Below are 23077 nucleotides of genomic sequence, written 5' to 3'. Positions count from 1 at the left end.
TCCTTAATTTTTGAAACTACCACTTCTACCCTGGGTGACTTAATGAAAAATAATTATTTAAAATAAAGTAAATGATTAAAAGTAATAGATGAGGCAGTTTAAATGTAGGGAGAATTCAAGTGGCTGAGCCTTAATGGAAATTATTTTTTTTCAGTGACCAAGAAATACAAGTAAATCAACAAACAAAAATGCTAATACAATCATAAAATAGTTACTAAAGCATCAGACACTTCTAATACTAACAAGTGTTTTTTCCTCACAACTCATATGACAACTCAGAATTTTTATCCTGCTCTCAACCATCATGTAATGTTAAATTTGGATATCTGATAATCTGCAATAACCGTGTGACTTTAGGCAAGGGTCTCAGTTTTCTTATCAATGAAACAAAAGGATTCAATCATGATCATCTTTTTAAGTAAAAAAAAAAAAGTACAATTATAACCATTCAAATTAGCCCAGTTGAAACAGCAATGGTTTCTTAAATATGATTTTATCATTGGTTTAACTTTCCTCTGAGCTATAATCAGTTCCAAATATTGGTGGGAAAAGTTAAAATAGTCACGGGGAAAAAATGATAAAAATAAAAGTTTTAAATATTTAAATGTTTAACATTTCTAAATAATTTCCTTGAAGGCTGATATAACTTTAAAAAGTAACTTCATTTTACAATTTCTTTACTATGGAATTAAACATTACATTCAATCTGAAATGTATTCTCCAGCCTTTCTTGGTACCACATCTGTCCTTGTAGCCTTGCTCAGATATCATGTCCAACAATAAAGCCTGAACTCTTACTCCACAAATTACAATTGCATATGAATCACAAAGGATGTAAAGTTAACCACTTTCTACCTTGTATTTTGGCTATTTTCATGTCTCATCCTGTAAAACCGTAAGCTCCTTGGAAATAAGCTCTTTGACTCTTCAAATCCTCCTTCCCCCTCATCTACACAATTTTTGAATAATGATTGAATAAATTGTTTCTAATGGATAGCGTTACTTTAAGTTTTGTTAGTATCTTTTCACTAGTAACAGCCAAAGGAACAATTAATTTATTAGCACATATGAATCCTCTGAGAACTGCCTACTTTTATGGCTTGTACAAATCAGGAAGGGAAAATTTTTTTCAGGTAAATAAAAGAATTCAACTAACTTGTTAGCTCTCTTAGATGTAGAGATGTTAGGACAAGTAGTACGTTTGTGATCTAATTCACCACAAATAAAGCAGCCATCTTTAGGGCCCTTGCAAGAATGATCTGGAACAGCACAGTGATTGCAAATGCTACAGTGGATCCAGGCTGTAAAATAAAAATTAAATTTTAGAAGTTCATTTAGTATAATTTTTCATGTTGTTAACTTTTAAGATAAGAAAGCATGAACAGTGTTTACTGTTGCATATTGTGACCAGTTTTCATAGCTAGTTATAATTTGACTGAGACCAAGGTTAAGAGGTTGGAATCTCACATTAACCAGCTAAAGTCTTTCTGTTACATGACAACAAAGTTGGCCCTTCTCTAGCGAGTTCTGAGCTGAGAGCCACTGACACAGTGGGGGCTGGCTGTGCAACACAAAGTTCATCAAAATAAGTCAAACCAAATGCTGCACTGACACAGGTTAGCAGAGTCATTTCTCCCTATGAAGGAGAGAACATACATTTTTGGTAATTCCAAAAATTAAAAAGCAAGTACATTAATGCAGGCCTCTACATTAATTATTTTTCATTTATAAATAAAATGAAATAAAAATCCTACTTAGATGAATTAAAACTCTAAAATGTTTTAGTAGGATCTCAAACACTAAATTTCAATACTTACAAGGTTTTACACACTTTTTGCAGAGAAAGCAATGGTTCCATTTCCTGCCATCCTACAAAAACAATTTTAAAATTGTTTAATTTGTCATTAAAAATCAAGTTCCACAATTAAAAATTAAAATGTCTTATTAAAATCTGTATAAATTATTCATTCCTTATTTCTCACTTTCCTGGGTTTCACAATTAAAGAATTTGATTTAATTTATACATTTCTCCACTCAATTCATGTGCCTCCTTGCTGGGGCTCAATTTCCTTAACTGTAAACCTAGGGGATTTATATAAATGATCTTGGAAGTGCATTCTAGTTCAAGCAGCCTGATCTGCACAAAGAAGGACTCCGTAAAAATTTCAAAGGAATTAATCATTTATAATTTTAGGTGTTTATATTGCACAATCGTTAATAAAATTCAAATTTGAGAATTTACATACTTTTGATAGAGATTATAGGTTACTGTTTGGATGATTTTAAAACTATGAAATAAAACATATCTAGAAAAATGCATAAAACATATATGTCCAGTTTAATGAGTACTGTAACTTAAATACCAACGAACCCCATGAGATCAAGAAATACAAAACCACCAGCGCCCTAGAAATCTCCGCACGTTCCCCTTCCCAATCAGAGCACTCCTCCTTCCCCACTAACAGCTCTTCTGGATTCTGTGATAGTCATTTCCTTGTTTTTGTTTCTATTTTTACCACCCATGTATGTACCCCTAAATAAGAGTCTTGTTTTCCTCTTTTGAACTTTATATGATCTGGGCATAATTTTTTTTAATGAATACTGATAATTTCTAAACTAATTGAAAGAATATATAATCAGATGTGTTACCATATTAAAAACAAGTATAACCAGTAATAAAAATATACAATTATGAAAAGTATATTTTCCAATAGTCACACAATATAATCTTTCCTTTGGGGAATAATTTGTGCTCACCAGCCAAACTTTGTATGCCTTTTCTGGCTGGATTAAATTAAAATAACCAAAGCAACTTAAGGATCATCCTAGTTTCCTAAAAAATAAATATGAGGTTTGTCTTTGGTAGTCTTTCCTTGTCTCTAAAAAGTGGGGAGTAACTGCAGCTACCTAAAAGGGCTGTTGTGAGGATTAAATGAGTTAATCCATGTAAAGCTATGACGAAAACGACTGGCACATAAAAAGGGCATGGCACATGTTTTTATTATTTCATTGGAACAGTTATGGTATCTAGTAGTTCAATGCCTTATTTGAAACACCCTAATTTTATTCTCAAACATCAGTACTCACTTAGGGCCTTACTTGAAATAAGCATAGTTTCAGAGATAAACCATACCATGTAAATATGAATGCAAATAATTGTTGATGATGATGAAGGCAATTAAGTATTTTAAAAAGTCTATTGTCCTCCTTCATTAGAAATAATATATAGCATTAAAGTATAATTAATCATACATATAAATATACATTAGAATATTAAAATATTACACAAATGTAATGAAACTAACAAATTAAAATAAAACTAATATATTTGAATAAAAATGCATCCTATAAGAAAACTATACCTTTGATGTACAAGAATTACAGTGCTCACAGTGTTGATTCTCTAGAGAAACATATCGTTGACACAGTGGGCAAAATCTAAATGGAAAGAAATAAACAGAAAAAGCAGCTACATATACTTATTGAGATTCAGAGTAGACAAAAGATTACAAGCAACCTATTACAGAAATTGGGTATAATACAAATTCAACTCAATATAAAATTATGAACCAAATTTAAAATTAATAGTGGAAACTTATATGAATCAACACTGAAAGCATTTTACTTTTAGATATATGTCACTTTATTTTCAGTGACTCCTGTGTATCAAAGACCCACTGTAATCGTACCTGTACCCTTCTTCAGCAGGAAGGATTATTTTGTTGGGTGGAATGTTCGTGAAAATACGCACAGGAGACTGTTTTCGACCTGTCTTTCCATGTTTGTAAAGTGCATGATTATCATAATCTACCTAGAAAATTAAAAAAATAAAATAAAAACAAAAAGAAAATGGACTCAAATGAATCAACATTCATTAGGATTCTTTAACCAATATATGAATAGGCTGATGCCAAGATACAAATTAAACCGAAGTATTTAACAAGAAATTCTTAAAGCATTTACTTATTAATCAACAGCCTCAGATAGGCCTCCATGGCAGTGAAATTTCATTATTAAAAAAATTTTTGTTATTATGATAAATTCATGTTGCCTGGTATTAATGGAACAACCCTACTCTTGTATCCAATCCAATACAAGAAAGTCTATTATGTAATTAAGAATTCAGTTTTGGTTTAAAAAAAAAAAAAAAAAATCTGCCTTTAAAGATGAGTGCTGGGTTTCCTAGGCTTTTTCATTGTTTTATGTGTGAAATTTGCCATATGTCCGTATTCAGCCTACCAAGTCTAAGGAACAGTCTGGCCCTCCACCACTCAGTATTTGTCCTGTCACTTTCTGGCAGAGCCTAAGGTTGAGCCCAACAGTAGTTCGGCCACTCATCTGTTATGTGATCTTAGACAACCTTACATAATTTTTATCTCTAGAAGAAGGTTACTGATATTCACCTCATCGGTTACTGTGAAGATTGAATAAGATAAAGAATGTAAAACAGTTAGCTCAGGGTGTGGTCTATGGTAGAAACAGAAGGATGGAGGTGAAGACAGACATTACAACCAGAGTTGTTCCCCCCAACAGTGACTGTTTTAAACATTGACCTCTTTTCTTGAGTTCTCCAACTCAACTTTCAATTTTAGCAGATTATCTTGCAAGTAAACTGAAGCCAACAAGCATGATTTCTTCTTGCTTTTGTCTCCTACTCCAAACTCTCTGTTACCCACACACATTCGCAATTTGGTTTTAAACCTATTATGAATCCACCTGGCCACTAAATCCACCTTTGTTTGTCAACTCTCAAAGTGTGGTGTCTGAATCAGCAACATAGGCATCATCTGAGATTTTGTTAGAAATGCAAATTCTCAGGTCCCATCCAGGACCTTATAAATCAGAAACTCTAGGGGTGGGCCCAGCAATGTGTTTTAACAAGCCCTCCTGGCACACTAAAGTTTGAAAACCACTGCTTTAGATTATCCACAAGAATATCATGAGATTTTTATGAAATCAATACAGGTAGATCCCAATTTTCAAATAAATGGTAATGAATTGTTTGCCTTCTAAGAACATTCTTAAGACCTCACAGAGAACTGGCTTGCAAGCTTAACTGAGACACAAAGATGCAAGGTATTGCTGACAATGAAAAGAGAGGGTGTTAACAGCATATCCCATGGCTCTCTCTTGTGCACTATCCAGTTTAATGCCACGGCCCTGGAAGAAGACATGAAAAGAATGTCTACCAGATTCACAGGTGAGCAAATTTAGGAAAATAATAATAAGTTTAAACAATGGGAAGAAAATACATATGGGGGATGAGGAGACCCAGCTAAGCAAGGGACAGTATAAAAACGCCCTAGAGGTTTTTGGCTGCCATTGTGGGGAGTCCGTCCATACAGCCTGTAAAAGTTGGGGTGGACTCACAGTTGGCTGTCGTAGACATTAAATACTATAACAAGCAAAATATGAGGTTTGATCATACTTGACGTTCTGCATTCAGTCATTAAATTTTAGGAGAGACATTGACAAACTGGTTCATTTCTATTGAAAATAATGGGAATAAATAAGATTTATAGTTTAACAAATTGGGCATGTTTATTCAGAAAAGTGAAGACTGGGAAGACCTGAAAGCTAATTTATAACTGAAAGGCTAGAACAGAAATTAAGACTTATCCTTTACTGCTTCAGAGAACAGAACTAGGACCAATGGTTAGAAGTTAATGGGGAGCATCTTTTATCTCAATATGAGAAAATTTTCTGATGATTAGAGCTATTAAATAAATTGAGTTGCCTTGTAATGCTGTAGCACTCTGCTCAATGAAAGCATTTAAGTGAGGCTAGATGAGGCCTGTCATGTATTTAGTGGATAGGATATTACATTGGGAAGTTAGCCTATTTCATCTCTATGTTTCTTTCCAACTTTAAAATTCCATGAATATATGTTACCTATTAGAGGCTAAGATATAAAAATAGATTGACTTCAAAACCACCTTTAGATAGTACCTGAAACAGTTTTCTTTCAAATGATTTAAATTCATAATTTTTTCCCTAATGAACTCCTCTGTATAATCAATAAATGATATTGTATTAAATTCAACTAAGATGTTTTGAACATTTATGAGTGTCATAAAAAAAAAAAACATAGTCCTCAAGAGAATCTTACAAAGGTTTTCAAATGTTGGAAATAATATTTTAGAAACATTTCTAGTACAAGGAATATTCCATGTAATATAATAGCAGATGGAAGAGGAAGAAAAAAACAGAACAATTTCTTTATGGTTATCCAAGGAGTCAGAGAATGTATGTGTCAGGAAGGTGGTTGATTGCTTGATTTTGCATAACCTAATTGAGATTATTATTATTTTTAAATGCGGGTTTGTTGTGCTAATTAACCATAAACATATGGTATGTAAAATGCATGCTGCTTGGGTAAATTAATGTACCTCTAACATACATCCATATTTCATAGCTTCATCCACACAAATAAACCTCCTATGGAAGTGCTGTAAAGCAAACACAATTTTGCAAATTGCGTATCACTAGCAGTTGAGCTGATACACCATTTTCTCGTCATTATCCCTGACATTTCACTCACAATGATGATGAGAGGCATTTTCAAATAGAAAATTTCTCCCATGGAACTGATTAATGTGATGAAGTACTGTATAGAAATGAGGAAAAGCACAAAATCTCTGCAAGTCCTAACTTTAATTTTATCTATATGCAAATTTCTTTGGTAACACGAGACTAAAACTAGTTATATGGTAACAAAGACATTCAAGTCAACAAACATTAACTTTACACCTACTATGTTTCAGGCCTCATGCCATGAAAGAGAGATTAAATAAGACAGAGTACTTGTATACCATAACTAACTAAGTATTGTGTTATATTTAATTTCCATATGCTCTGAAGGTCCCAAGTGTACTCTTTACCTCCATCAACCACTTTCTACCACAGCAATTAGGTCTTCGAGTTGTATTCCCCATATCCCAAGTAACCTCTTATTTAAAATTACTATTTATATATATGTATGTGTGTGTGTGTGTATATATGTATGTATATGCATACATATGCATATATAGTCCCTCTTTTCACTCCAAACCCATTAAATGTTTTATGCGTATTATATTTTGAATTTTAAGAATTTAAGTTGTCATCTTGTAATCTGCAACAATTTCTTAGAAATACCTACCAAAATATCTTAATTTCTGAATGTGAAACTAGCCCTGAAAGACACAGAGGTTCCTATACAGGCTGATTTTTAAAAAAAATTAAAAAAGAATAGCTTAAATAAAAGCAAGTAGCTTTACTGTTGACAATTCAAGCAAACGTCCCACATTAATTAGAAATCACATAATGTTCAAGGTGGAAGACATATGACATTATCTAGTTCTGATATGGTAACTAAAGGGCATGAATGCCACCACTCCCTGCCCCTGGCCCCGTGGCAGACATCACCAATCAATCATGTTACTGTTTGCCACGGAGCCTGGTATTCTCAACAAATTCTCCAGAAAGTCACTTCCAATTTATCAGGCTTAGCACTTAAAGTGAAACTTTATCTGCCATTCATGTTCTGGTTCAATCATTTTATTTTATAGGTAAGGAAACGGAGACCTGAAAAGATAAAGTGACTTCCCCACAAGATTAAATAGCCTCCAAAAGGCAATGCAAGGACTCACACTTCTGAATTTAAAGCAGACTTTCTTTTCATTATAACATCCTTCCTTTCTAATCTACCCTTAAAACTCTTGGCTTTCTAAGTCTTTGATGGCTATTTTGTTCTGTACTCATCAACTGCTTTATCACTGAAGTGTCTATATAATTTACATTTTATGAAGATTTGCAGCATTTCCTCCCTCCTCTTATCTGAAAAGTATTTTGAAATAAGAGACTTAGTGATTTTGTTTTTTTTACTGCATTATGGTTTTGGGACTTATCATCTTAGGCAATGTCAAAAGAAGGCTTAATTGGGACTATGAGACTAGATCAGTGAAGGAGGAGGGGAAGCTTTCCATTTTTTTTTTTTTTTTATTTGATGAATAAGGCTAATATAAAGGGGGGAAAGTACCACAAATGAGGTTAAAGTAAGAAAAGGAAGAAAGCAAAAGGCTCGGAAAGGTTTACTACTACTACTACTGCTAATTCCAGAGAAGTTTTTTTGAAATAGAAAATGGAGTAAGATGCTTCAGAGTCCCCAAACCTCCATAGAAGCTTTGAACACCCAGCAAGAACAGAAAGGAACATCTTTCTCAAAGCTCTGGAAAACAGTTAAAGAACTGCAGTAACATGGCAAGTTTAAGTATATAACTGAACAGAGGTTAGTATCAAAGCAAATGAGATTGTTATTAATTTAGGATATTAAATTTAAGCCCCACTGTAACTAAAAGAAAATGCTAGAGAATATGCTAGCTCATAGAGATAGAAAATTAGAATACAGGTTACCAGAGGTGGTGGATAAGGGGAAAGGGGAGTTAATACATAATGGGTGTAGGGTTTCTGTTTGGAAAGATGGGAAAGTTCTAGTAATATTAGTGGAGATGTTACTGCAACGTTGTGAATGTGATTAATCCCACTAAGTGGCATGCTTGGAAGTGGTTGAGATGGGAAAGTTTATGCTACTTATATGTTCCCACAATTAAAAAAATCATAAATAAAGAGTAATTGAAGATCAAATGACAATTAAATACATGACAGTGGGTAGAATCTAGCAAGAGAGGAGAAAAGTCTCAAAGGGGCATTATTGGGACATAGGAAAAAACTGGAATATAAGCTTTACACCATAGTTAAATTTATTGAACTTGATAACTGCAGCTAAGGTGCTTACGTAAGTGAAGATCCTTAGGATATTAGAAAATGTACATGGTAGAGGAGTGTGCCAGTTTCAATGTATTATGTCCCCCCAAACGCCATTATCTTTGATGTAATCTTGTGTGGGCAGATGTTTTGGTGCTGATTAGATTTGCATGGAAATGCGCCCCACCCAACTGTAGGTGATAACTCTGATGAGATATTTCCATGGAGGTGTGGCCCCACCCATTTAGGGTGGGCCTTGATCAGTGGAGCCATATAAACGAGCTGATGGACAGAGGGAACTCAGTGCAGCTGTGAGTGACATTTTGAAGAGGAGCTACAGCCAAGAGGGACACTTTGAAGAAAGCACAGGAGCTGCAGATGAGAGACAGTTTGAAGACGGCCACTGAAAGCAGACTCTTGCTCCGGAGAAGGTGAAAGAGGACAGATATCCCAAGTGCAACTAAGAGTGACATTTCTGAGGAACTGTGGTCTAGAGAGGAACGTCCTGGGATAAAGCCATTTTGAAACCAGAACTTGGGAGCAGATGCCAGCCACGTGCCTTCCAAGCTAACGGGTTTTCCGGGTGCCAGTGGCCATCTTCCAGTGAAGGTACCCGACTGCTGATGTGTTACCTTGGACACTTTATGGCCTTAAGACTGTAACTGTGTAACCAAATAAACCCCCTTTTATAAAAGCCAATCCGTCTCTGGTGTTTTGCATTCCAGCAGCATTAGCAAACTAGAACAAGGAGCAAGATGTGTGCAACTTACACTCAAGTGTTCAGAAAATGGATTGATGGGTAGACAGATAGATGGTAGGAAGGAAGGAAAGAAAAAAGGAAGGAAGGAAGGAAGGAAGGAAGGGCAAATTTGGCAAAATGTTAAAATTAGTGGATTTGGGTGGCTGTGGAGTTGGATGTATGCTGGAGTTCTCTGTATGGGGTTTGTATTATTTTTGTAACTGTCCTGTAAATTTGAAAATATTTAAAAATAAAAAGTTTAAAAAGAAAAAGAAATAGGAAAATCGCCAAGAGGGAAGAATAACATTTCTAAGTACACTTAAAGATGTGAAATCAGTATCTTCAGCACCAGCAGGACATGGGCAATACTGTTCTTACCTTTAGTGAGAATCATGAAAGACATATTTCTTTTGTTTGGATTTATAGATTTTTATCTCATTTTTCTTTTCAAAGGTTGGCTTTCTCTTTATCAAAATGACAGCTTTTCACCCTGTTAGAAACATATGACCTAACAAGAACATTTTTTTCACTAATACACTGAATTGTATAATTATTTTCAATAAATTTGGACCTTAACTGTTTCTCAGAAATAAAACTCCAATATTTCCAAAAGTTCTTTCTCAGTAACACAGGCTGCCTACACAAACAATAATCAGTTACTTCATATTAACCTCTCCCATCCATTTTTCCCCCCATCCGTTTTATTCCGGATCTGCCGCCTTTTGCTTCAGCACCATTTAAACTCCTGCCCAGAGTAAAAAGTTGTCTTCTCTGAATATGGATGCAACAACTCTTGTAGGGGCCTTGTTTTATGCAATTTTAATGTCTTGGATATTGTATAAAGAATGGACCCGAGAAAGAGTTTTACCCCCACCTTGGGACTACCTGAATGACAACAAGCAATGGTGTTAGCAGCAACCTTCACTCCACACTTGGTGTGTATTAGGAACTGGGCCAAGCCTTTTCATATACTACCTCATATAATCCTCAAAACCTTATAAGGCAGATACACTATTGCCATGCTAATTTAACAGATAAGATCTTCAGAGATGCTAGGTAATATGTATAAGGCCTAGCCAGAAAGTGAATACCAAGACTGAAACCCAGATCCTTTGATGTCACAGTTCATGCTCTTTTCATACACTCATAGGGCACCTGCTATGTGCCAGGCATTGCACTAGACAATCATTTACTATCATCAAAGGCAGCAAGTACTGCTGGAAATGAACCAGTTTACTTAGTTAACATCTTTAGGATATGTCAGCTATCTCTGCTTTGCAAATGTCAATAGTAGAAGCATTCCCTCAGACAAAGAACAGAAAACTAAGCATACTAAATAGGACAGTAAACCAGCTTTGAAAGGAATTATGATATGGATTTTTTATGAAGCAGAGCTGAAGAAGTCCAGGTTTGGTTGTGCCATATACTTTTGGAAAGGAACCTGTAATATGTCTCAATAGCCATAAAAATGCCTGTTAAATTTGATACAGTAATCTCAGTTTGGGATATCTATTTTAATGAGTTTATCTAAAATATGGAAAAATTATATGCCTAAGAGATGTTTATGGCAGTATTATTTATAAAACCTTAAAGATGGATGCAATCTATAAGTTCAAAAAGAAGGGAATGATAATACAGCCTGCTGAGATAATTTAGCTATTAAAAGCATAAAGATTATATAGCTATATTTTAAAATGTAAGACAAAGTGAAAGAAAACAACTTGAAATTGTCTGCTACAATTACAAATATATAAAAAGTGCTTTTTAAAAAGACTGGAAGTGAATACTTAGAAATAAAAGTTACTGTTTGGGATGGAATCATAGGTAGGGTTTGTCCCCTTCATTTCTGGTAAAATTGTTTCTTTCAGAATTTAAAAATAATTTTCATAATGGCATATGCCTTCAAGATTAGAAAGATCAGAACCAGGTGCTATCTTAGAAAAACTAGTGAAGACACCTGTAGTTGTAGGTTTAAAAGCTTTAATCAGAGGCTGGCTCATTATTCAGGATTCCCAGATAGAAGAATGTCATTACAGACAGAGGAAGCAGTGCCCACCAGTGACCACGTGCAGAGATGGTGACAACGAGTTAATAACTTCAGAACCCAAGGGAATGAATCTAGGAAAATGGACGTTAAAGCAGAAGAATTTGAATGGATGGAGCTGCCATGGACACTGGCATCTATTCTCATCTAAGACATGGGGAAAATAACATCAGCAGGGATGTGAAGGAGATCTACTCACATCAGTAAATAGCGGCCTGATTCAGCACACTCACACTCACACTCACAGTCAGACCTCAGCATCTCTGCCTTCTCTGACACCCCACGACCTTGGACACACCCCTCTTTAGGGCTCTTGACATCTTCTGAGTGGCACTGTAAAGTGTACAGTGCATTCTACCAACTAGAAAAAAAGGATTTATTTCTTTACAACTTCTGTTACAGAGAAAACTGATGCTCATGGTGATGTTTCTGGGGTGCTAAGAAATTTACTGGTGATTATAAAAGATTAGATCAGTTAGTCTAAATGAAACTTAGCTGCCTTCAGAATCACCTGGGAAGCTTAGTAAAAGTATTTTTTCCTGGGTTTCACCCCTGATTTTGATTCAGGAAGTTTATTTTAGTACTCAAGAATCTATACTTTGAACAAGCACCTTGGGTATTACAGACATTCAGGAATCACTGGACTGAGCTAGGCATGGTATAATTGTAGTGTTTAATACAGTTTATAATATTTTAATTCACTAAAATTGATGGCTAGGCTTTAAAATATTTATTTAACCAGAATACCCATTCCTCCACCCCAACCATGCCAGAAAACAGAATATCTTTACTATACCTGGTAATCCAGCATGCAGAAGCTTGGAAAAAAATGACAAATTCGGGATTCAAAGAAATAAGGGAAAATCCAGAAAATGGGTAGTTCTTTGTGATTGTCATCTAACGGATCACAAAAAGGGGGGGGGGGGAGGAATCAGAAATTGGTATTAAAGAAAAAACAAAAGATAACTATAATCAAAAAACTTCTGGTATTAGAAGAAAGTGCTATTGTCCGATAAACTGAAAACTCATATATAAATAATGTTCATTAGAGTGCCATTTATAACTTGAACTTTCCCAAAGGTGAATGGGAATGTTCTTTTATATCTAAACACAGGTATAAAGGGTATATAAAAGTAATCTTTATATTTATATATCACTGTAGACTAGGAAAAGGCAAAGATAGTGGTAAAAAAAAGTAGAAAATAAAAAAAATGTAGATATCACTTTGAAGAACCTACAGGTAGTTGTGATATAGTAGAAGGAAGCGTGGACTAGGAAGCAGAAGGCCCTAGGACTGAATCTCAGCTCTGTCTCACCTCACTGTCACAGTTCATAAGAACAAATCAATCTTCTGAATCATGAAAGATTCTTAAAACAATCTCAAAATTCATTTTTATGAGATGTAGAGAATGGAGCTATCATCTACAGAGCACCTAGTCTGGGCCAAGCACTATGTTAGAACCTTGCTATGTATCGCTCCTCACAATAACCCACAGAGTTGATATTAACAATCCATTTTACAGATGGGGAAATGAAGCTGCAAGATGTTAAGTAGCAGATTCAAGTTCATACAGCTAATAGGTGGCAGAGCCAGATTTCACGCTCACAAAGCTCTTTAATGCTTCCCCAATTACACTGGTTTTATCCACTCTGATAAGTGGTCTTAAGAACAGCAAATAAAAGAAATACCTAAGAATGTGAGTCATAATTCAGACTCTGCATTCTATCCTCAAAGCATACATGTAGCACAACTAATGAAGAAGCGTGACAGCACAATTTCTGACATTTTATCACAATTCCTGACAATTTATCAATTTGCCTACTAGCAACAATATCTAAAAAATGATTGTATCACCCAATTATATAATTAAATAAAATATTTTGAAATACTAAGCCACTTCAAATAGAATAATAACCTGGACCATCAAGCCACTTTCAGGGTCAGGTATCTGTATCTATTTGTCACTGATAACACCTATTAGGCTACTGGATGTCTGCCCTCCACACCAAAATCTTGGCAAAGTTTAGAGTTCTTAGCCAGAGGTTGGGTGCTGTGCCAGTTTGAATGTATGGTGTCCCCCAAACACCATTATCTTTGATGTAGTCTTGTGGGGCAGACATTTTGGTGCTGATTAGATTTGCTTGGAATGTGCCCCACCCAGCTGTGGGTGATGACTCTGATGAGATATTCCCATGGAGGCATGGCCCCACCCATTCAGGGTTGGCCTTGATCAGTGGAGCCATATAAATGAGCTGACTCAAAGAGAAGGAACCCAGTTCAGCTGTGAGTGAAGTTTTGAAGAGGAGCAAGCTTGCTAGAGAGGAACATCCTGGGAGAAAGCCATTTTGAAACCAGAACTTTGGAGCAGATGCCAGCCACATGCCTTCCCAGCTAACAGAGGTTTTCCGGACACCGTTGGACATCCTCAGTGAAGGTACCTGATTACTGATGTGTTACCTTGGACACTTTATGGCCTTAAGACTGTAACTGTGTAGCCAAATAAACCCCCTTTTATAAAAGCCAATCCGTCTCTGGTGTTTGGCATTCCGCAGCATTAGCAAACTAGAACAGGTGCCCTCTTAAGAGTTTTGGGCAAGACTTTAGGAACAGGGAAGGTCAAGTACATGAGGGCAGAGATTTGTGTCCATTATGTTTACTACTCTATTACCAGAACCTAAACAGTACTTGACACATAGTGGCCACTAAGTAAATATTTATTCAAAGAAAGAAAACAGTTCATTGCCATTCTGCTTAATGTCCCCTATCCCCAGCAAAACCAAATATTTTACCAATAAGCCATTTTAAAAACATATAATTAGGATAAAACAAAGTGTATTATGATAATGAAGACTGCCATATCATCAAATAAGCCTGTTTAAAAAAAAGATGAGAACTCAAGACATGCATACTTTTTCAGTGCTCTGATCCACTGGGCTCTGCTAATATTTGACAGGAAATACATACATGTTTATTTTGCAGTAATAAATTGCACACCTTGGCTTTGACCTTCTTTCCATATAGCAATTAACTTCTTGAATGTAACAGCCAGAGGTTCAACCAAGCCACCAAAAGGAGGATCTGTCACCATAATAGCTCCTTCACCTTTATCTTCCTGTAAAAATGCTCTGCATACTTCAAGGGCAGCCTGGAACAGATAAAAATTCATTTCCAAATTAGTAGTAGAGGGAGGCACTTCATCCTATTTGGAGGAGAATGCATTAGGCTCAGGCACACTCTCAGCACTGAAAACTTGACCCATCCAGCCACCCCAGAGCCCTCACTGACATCCTGAAGGAGCAGCGGCTCTCATGCAGCCCCTGTAAGATTTTATCTCTGGGTTCCTTGACAATCAGGTTTTTAAAATTGCAAATTCAAATACCATCACTATCAGAGGACTACACATTCCAAATGGTTAAGTTAAAAAACTAAATTTAGTGACCTAAAAGAGTAAAACTCATTACCCATGAAGACTTTCTAAAACATTAAATTCCAGTCAACCAACAGAACAACAGACAGTGCTAAACACTAGGAACACAAAGATAAATAACATACATTTTTTCCTCTCTGGTCTGCCTATTACCATGAGTTCAGTTCAATAACAGATATAAATTATATCTGTGTTTTGCAGTTAAACATTCATGTTTTTGAGTATCAGAAAATGACAGACATATTTGAATAAGCACAATAAGTAAATAAATTGAAGTTCACAAACAACAAAGCTTATCCAGTTCAAAAAACCATGTTGTTAACACATTTTACAAACAAGCTGATTAAAGTGTTTTTAGTAATTGTGAAGTTAACATTAACCACTGTCTAGGATATTTATCATTTTTGCTTCAGAAGAAGTTAATTAGAGCTATAACTATAATAGTATCTCTGGTCTACTGACTTTGTAGTAGTTTTCAAGTACTCATCTATGAAAGTAAATGAACATTTACAGTATACAAAATGGCACAAGATTTTAAAGTTTAATGGTACTTTAAACTTTAATAAACCTATATGTTCTTTATAATAAAAAAATATTGTTCTACTAAATCAGTTTAAAAGACCCTACTGAACAGAGGAAAAACTATAACATCCTATTCCTTTTTCCCTAAGAGAGTCTTTATTAACTCCCTCCAGGAACTCCTACAGCAGAGAATATGTGTCAAGAAAGTTAATCCTTTTTTTAAGTGCTGCCAGGTACTTCCTTAATCTGCCTACGTGAACAAGGACTTAAAGCACAGATAATACTGAAAAACCTTCAAATTCCTTAGAGTGAGTGGAAAAAAAAAAAAAAAAAAAAAGAAAAGAAACAAGTAAACAATGCCTAAACTTCTAACCAAATTTTAAAAACAGTAAAGAATATTTTCCCAGGTAGACATCCATGGTGTAATGTCCCCTCATGAGTTGCTGGAGGTCCTAATGTTGACCACCTATGGGATACAGATGCCTGCTTATGCCAACAAGGTCAACAGTTACTTGACTCTTTCCTTCATCTCAATTATCACAAAAAAAGTTCTTGGCATTTTAAGTAGTTATTCATTCTCTCTCTCTCTCTCTCTCTCTCTCCATATATATATATTTAACTATATCTATCTATCTATCTATATATATATATATATATAACCCCATTTACCATTAAGGTGTATGAAAAAAGTTGCCTTAATGGAAAAGGCATACACCTTTCACATGCCTTAACTGTGAAGAGGCTGAAATATATATAGAAGATGGCTATTTAAAAACGGTATTATTTGCTATGCCAAAATCTTGTGCTATATACTCCCACTTTTTCATGCAATAGACTGTAGCGTACTTATGTGGAGTGGCAGTCTTATATCTTCCAAAGCATCCTATGGAGTCTAACAGGTGTCTAATACACTTAAATACTTGGTAATTGATCAGTAGATGGGAAATCTACTGAAAAACTTGGTTCAGGTAGTAGGTTGAAAAAGGGCAGACAGTAAAATCATTAAAATAATAGTTTTCTGTGTAACAATCTCAATAGCTGCAGTGCTATTTAGAAGCTGCTTCTAAAATATATAGTAAGGAAAGCCTAAGATGGATGACTAATTTCTCTGGGAAAGATAAAAGTGAAAGCTCAGTTTGGCAGCTTATTCTAACAGTCATTCTATTAACTTATTCTATAAAGTTTCAGTATTAAGTTACAAAGAATTTCCTAGAAAAATACTAATTACCTGTTACCTTTTTGGAACATATGAAACCACTAGCCAACCATTTGGTATTTAAATGTAATTTCATCCTGCTTTTGTGTTTACTGTTCAAAACAAAAAGCAAAATTATGGTATGGTTTAAAAAAAAAAATCACTAGCTCACTAAAGCAGCATCAACTAGTAAAACAAATTTGGTTACTTCCTATGATGTTTTCCAGCTCTGGCTTCACCCCTGAGTTCAAGTCCCCACACTTTCAGTTGATTCTACTGGGCAATTCCACGTCAAAACCCAGAAGCCCCCACAAACTCAACATTTCCAAACTTTACTTCCAAACTACTTTAACCTCTGTTTTAAGAATAAAATATGAATCCATGCTATAGTGTCAAGTCATCTTTGGTTTCTCCCCTAGTACACCTGACCATCAAGTCTTGTTTTCATCCACAAAATGCCTACAGAATACATTTGTTTCCTCTTCTGCCCACTGCCCCTGTCCTAGATGAGTGGTCCCTCTTTCACTCTCATCTAATCAGTTTTCAAATCACAGTGATCATCACACACACACCCTTTGGGTTGTGAAATATGTCAACAGTGAAATATGTCTAACTTTAATTTTTGTTTATTTTGATTTTTGGTTTTAATAGGTACCACAATTGAAGAATACATAACCCAATGTTAGATTGATTCAAATGGCAAGAATACATCACTGGTTATACTTATTAAATCAGGAGATGCATTTGTCAGTCCCAACAATTTAGAAACTGTTTTTTATTTCCAGAATGCTTAGTTTTTAGTCTTGCTAATCATGATTTCATTCTCTCATTAGCTAACATCTCAAAGCACAATATATACTTACAGCATGGTTCACGACAAAAAAGAAAAGATATATATCCATATATCTGTGAGTATGCTTCAAACAGTCTTGATAATTTCAAAACATTTTAGGCCAACTTCCTGTGAGGTGTGATTACTTGATTGGTTATAGTTTTTATTTTGTAATAGGCCTGAAAAAGCACTCAAACTAGCAGAGGCATCATCTCTGTTATGTTTATTTTCTGTAGTGAGATTATTAGCATTAGATTGAAAAAAGCTTTTTTAAGCCACTAGACAATTTTTTAAGGATTAGTTTAATATAACCATAAATCCTCCTAACTGGGACACAAAATTTATCAGGGAAGCAGACACTAACTACGAACCACCAAATTTATTAATTCATTACAGTACAGTAAGTCCACAAAGGAGAACTTGATCTTGGCTGAGGGGCAGAGGAGGCTGGTGCTGGAACAGAACTCTGAAAGAAGAGTTGAAGTTGGCAAGGCATAGTATGGGCAAAAGCCCTGCAGTAGAAAGGCACCCAACCAGTCCGAGATGAAAGCCAAGTATCCTGAGCACACACAGCAACAGGGGAACAGGGAGGGGGGAACTGGACAGGTAACAGGTCAGATGACGAGCTGCCTTGGCCTTGGTTACGAATGTGGGTCTTCTTCCAAAAAGCAGTGAAAAGTTATGAAAGGGGAATAAAATGATCACTTCTAAGTACTCAATAGACATTCAGTGAATGAAAACAGAAAAATATCAATAAATGGTAGAACAGTCTCAATACGATCTTGTGAGAACTTAGAAAAATTACAAAGAAGGTATCCTTGAATCTGTTATTCCACAATAAAAGAAGGAAGAGATAATGGTCATAATTCTTACCTTTCCATCAAAGAAATGATGGTTAAACATGTTATAATGGCAAAAGCTATCTTCCATATAAAACTGTGAATACCTGTAAAATAATTTTTTTAACTGGAGTTATTTGCCTAGTCACAGCTTTACAATGAATAAATTTTAAAACTAGGAAATCTCACCTTTAATAAAATTAATTTCATCATTCTTTAATATTTTGAAATAAAGAATCTTTTCACCAATCTCAGGAAGTCTTCAACAGTGATGGATATTCAACTTAAATTATTTGTACAAGTTTAACAAATTAGTGGAAAACTACAGAATATACAAAATAGGTACATAAATTACATATATAAAATACACATATACTTATGTACCAGAAGATTATACTTAAACAATCAGGTTACTGGTAGATTATTAAGCAATTTAAGTTTGAGAAGGGTTGGCAATTAAAATACATCTCTCATAGTTAATAATTTTAGGGAAAATACTGAGTCCACATTTCTGCTGAATAGCTTTTAGTTATTTTCTTCTGAGGTTAACAAAAAAAAGGACTTTATACACAAAATACTTACCTAATGCAAAGATTTTTTTGTCTAATGTAGATTCGCTTAATAAAATATGCTTGTCAATACAGAAGAAAAAAAGTACGTGCATTTGATAGTTACTGAATTAATGCTAGGAAAAAGGGATGTTTATTTCCTGATGGTATTATTTTATTCTTCTAACATACTACTTTAAAATGCCATCAACAATGAATGAGCATACCAGTTTTGGCTACTAAGATTTTATAAATTTTTGCTAACTTGCTAGACAAACTGATAACACATTATGGTTTAAATTTGCATTTATTTGATTACTGACAGGACAGGACTTTTTTTAATTTCTCAATTGTATTTGTATGGTCTGTTCATTTTGCCCATTATGTACAGGGGTCTTAATACATTTCTCGCTGAGTTCCAAATTTTTTGTATAACATAGAAACCTCTTTGCTATCTCAATAGGATTTTGAGTTCTGTCAATTTTGTTATAACAACTCTCATATGAACCACTTCATCCTTCTATGGAATTCATAACCTAGTGGAAATACTGAAAAACATCAGGGACACATTGTTATTTATATGATTTCTTAAACCAAATCATGATAGCAACACTTCTTTGCTTCTACTACTCGCAATTATCTGTTACAGTCTATAATAATGATTCACTATCACTAGTTAATACTTAATATAATGGACAACTCTGATTTATCCTCTTCCTATTGCACTGTGGTTAAGACCACAGGCACTCTAGTCAAGATGTTCTAGCTTCCATCTCTGGGGCTTTCATTTATTAGCTGTGTTACCTTAGTAAGATATTCAACTTTTCTGAACCTCAGTTTCTTCACCTACAAACTGGGGATAATAATAGTTTCTACCTCATAGTACTTGGTAAGAAAAAATAATGTATGTAAAGTGCTTAATGTAATGCCACCTACATGATATATACTCCAAGGTTAGATACTATCATTCTTAATAAATATTAGCTATAAAGATGTATGACTTAATGCTCCTAATATTAGAGAATTATGTTTATGTCAAACCAAAATTTCTCCTCCTATAATCTAAACCCATTCCTACTTGTTCTGTGGAGATGGAAGAACTGCTGTTCTTTATCTCTTAATACCTCTTAATATAATTTAAGATACTGTATGTTAGCATATCTGCTGATTTCATAAAACATAAATTTGCACTGAAGAAATAAACAAGAGTTTGATAATTAGAAAATACATAAACTATATAATTTAATTTAATGAACATTCCAAAATCTGTGGGACAATGTTAATTACCATTAATAAACAAATATGTCATCCTAATTAACTAAATTCCCAATAATTGATAAAAGAAAATCATTGCTAATATACTCATGGGTAAACTGTCATTAGAGAATTTTTCTCCCCTTTTGTATGGTATTGTGAGTGTGAGCAAAGGAAAATGCAATCCTTTTTTTATTATGTTGCTACTCCTTTCCTATTTTTTAATTGCTTCACTAAGACACAATAGTCATTTTTAAAATTCAAAAACAATTTTTAAAATTGCATAAAATTCAACACAACACACTGTCAAAAACTCTGTGGGCAGTAGTGTGCAGGGCCAGAAAGAAAAAGCCAAGATTTCAGTTGGATGTTTCATCAAATATAAAGGAGTATAATTATTCATATATTAAAGTATGAAAAATCACCCAACATCACCCTCTTAAGATGAAATTGGCCACAAAGAATTATTCTCTCCATTGAATAAGGCAAACAAAACCAATCATGAATGCATGTGCTTGAAAACAGCTCAAAAGGACCTTCATTTAATTTGGCCACTCACTTTAAAAGAGAGTCAGTTACCAAGTGTGAAACATGCTCCTCACACAGAAAGAGCTGAATGAATCAAGAGCTGAATAAAAATAGTTCATGAGATGAACCTTAGAAATAATTTTTTAAGTAACTTAAATAGATGATGGTTTGCCAAAGAGTTTCACATCTTTCATGCTAAAATTAGAGCATACAGAAATCCATCTCAGCAAATGTTAATTTCATATCTTTTACTCCAAGGAAAGAATATTTATAGCATGTTTACATAAAACACTGGCAACTTTCTGTAGTGGCAGATAAACCTTCTGTAGAGAAACAATAAACCAAAGTCAAAGTGGTGAAAGTAACTTTTCATTGTCACACTATACCATCCAAGAATTTTTTTCCTAAATAACTATGGTCTTTGTGAGAAATAATTTCAGCCAACCACACACTCCTTCATCTGGTAAACACAGGCAACAGACTAAGTTCATTGTGAACTTATGTGCTTCAAAAACCAGTTCTCTCTTAACTCTCAGTTTGACCTTTTACAGAACTGAGGTACCAACAGACAACACTATCAAAGAAACTAAATTAGGATGTCTCCCAATAGGATAGTGTCAGCTTCTTTGTTCGTATCTCACCAAGAGAGGTGTGACATGAAAAGTAAACAAATAGCAATATACTTAATAAGTTAAAAAATGATTTCATAAAATATGTATATAGTATTAAGAATGACACATGGTGGCAATTACTTGCTACAACACCTTGCTACTCAAATATCCATTCCCCCCAGCTCCCTATCCTGATTAGGAAATTTCAAGCACAAATTAAAAAAGGTAAAACTACAAAGCATGGCATTAAAGACAAATAGTTAAAAGCCCAGAAATTTTTCCAATTAAAAGTAATTCAGGGCAAACAACCAATGGGTAAAAAAAAGAAATCACAAGGGAAATGAAGAAGTATCTTGATACGAATAACTGAAATCCCAACCTACCAAAGTTTATGGGATTCAGCAAAGGTAGTACTCAGAAAGAAAGTTTTAGTGGTAAATACTTACATTAAAAAAGAAGAAAGATCTCAAATCAGTAATCTAACCTCACTTTGGAGAAACTAGAAAAACAAGAGCAAACTAAACCCAAAGAATGCAAAAGAAAAGAAATAAAGACTAGAGCAGCTATAAATGAAATAGAGAACAGAAAAAGAAAATCAATGAAAACAAAGGTTGAATCTTTGACAAGAGCAATAAAGTTGACAAAATTTTAACTATATTGATAAAGAAAAAAAGGAGAACACACAAATTAACTAAACTCAGAAATGAAAGGGAAGACGTTACTACCACCCTTACAGAAATAAAAAGGACTATAAAAGGATACTATGAGCAATAGTCTGCCAACAGATTAGATAACCTAGATAAAATGGAAAAATTCCTAGAAACATACAAATTAACTATACAGACTCAAGAAGAAATAGAATATCTCAGCACACCAATAACAAGAAAAGAGGATGAATGAGTAATCAAAAACCTCCCAACAAAGATACGTCTAGGACCAGATGACCTCACTGGTGAATTTTACCAAACATTTTGGGAACAATTAACATCAATCCTTCTGAAACTGTTCTAAAATATTAAGAGGTAATATTTCCTAATTCATTCCATGAGGTCAATATCACCCTCCATGGTTAAAGACTGAAAGCTTTCCCTCTTAGATCAGGAATGAAACAAGGATGTCCATTTTCACCACATGTACTAGAAGTTCTGATCAAAGAAATCAGACACACACACACACACACACACACACACACACACACACAAGAAGAAGAAAAGAAAAAAAAGCATTCAGATTGGAAAGGAAGAAGTAAAACTACCGCTAAAAGCAGATGACATGATCCTATATTTAGAAAATCCCCCAAAATCTACAAGAAAGCAACTAGAGCTAATAAATGAATTCAGCAAAGTGGCACAGTACAAAATCAACAGGCAAAAATCAGTGGTGTTTCCATACACCAGCAATGAACAATCAAAAAAAGAGATCAAGGAAGCAATTCCATTTATAATAGCAACCAAAAGAATCAAATGCTACAAATAAATTTATTCAAGAACGTAGAGGACTTGCACACAGAAAACTACAAATCACTGATGAAAAAAATAAAAGAAATCCTAAATAAATGGAAAGTTACCCCTTGTTCATGGATCAGAATACTTGATATCATTAAGATGTTGATACTACCCAAAGTGGTTTACTGATTCAACACAATCTTATCAAAATTACAACAGCCTTATTTGCTGAAATGGAAATCCCAATCATCAAATTTATATGGAAGGGCAAGGGGCCCCAAATAGCCAAAACCACCTTCAAAAGGAAGAAGAAAGTTGGAGAACTTACACTTTCCATTTAAAAATTT

The 23077-nt window shown here is 34.4% G+C and overlaps 1 protein-coding gene across 4 annotated transcripts in view; it reads right to left on the bottom strand.

Annotated features, from left to right (window-relative positions):
* ZCCHC4 (zinc finger CCHC-type containing 4) overlaps positions 1-23077 on the bottom strand; it is an 83249-nt gene that overhangs the window by 6771 nt on the left and 53401 nt on the right. For all 4 annotated transcript variants that reach the window (XM_037829521.1, XM_037829519.1, XM_037829522.1 and 1 more), the window contains 7 exons: positions 18379-18451; positions 14524-14674; positions 12325-12425; positions 3690-3811; positions 3363-3438; positions 1818-1869; positions 1157-1301 (listed from right to left, as the gene is read on the bottom strand). In XM_037829521.1, coding sequence (XP_037685449.1) covers positions 1157-1301; positions 1818-1869; positions 3363-3438; positions 3690-3811; positions 12325-12425; positions 14524-14674; positions 18379-18451 — 720 coding nt within the window. The remainder of the gene's footprint in view (positions 1-1156; positions 1302-1817; positions 1870-3362; positions 3439-3689; positions 3812-12324; positions 12426-14523; positions 14675-18378; positions 18452-23077) is intronic.

Source organism: Choloepus didactylus, chromosome 3 (assembly GCF_015220235.1).
Source record: "Choloepus didactylus isolate mChoDid1 chromosome 3, mChoDid1.pri, whole genome shotgun sequence".
Taxonomy (NCBI): domain Eukaryota; kingdom Metazoa; phylum Chordata; class Mammalia; order Pilosa; family Megalonychidae; genus Choloepus; species Choloepus didactylus.
This window is presented reverse-complemented; position numbering and strand designations above follow the sequence as displayed.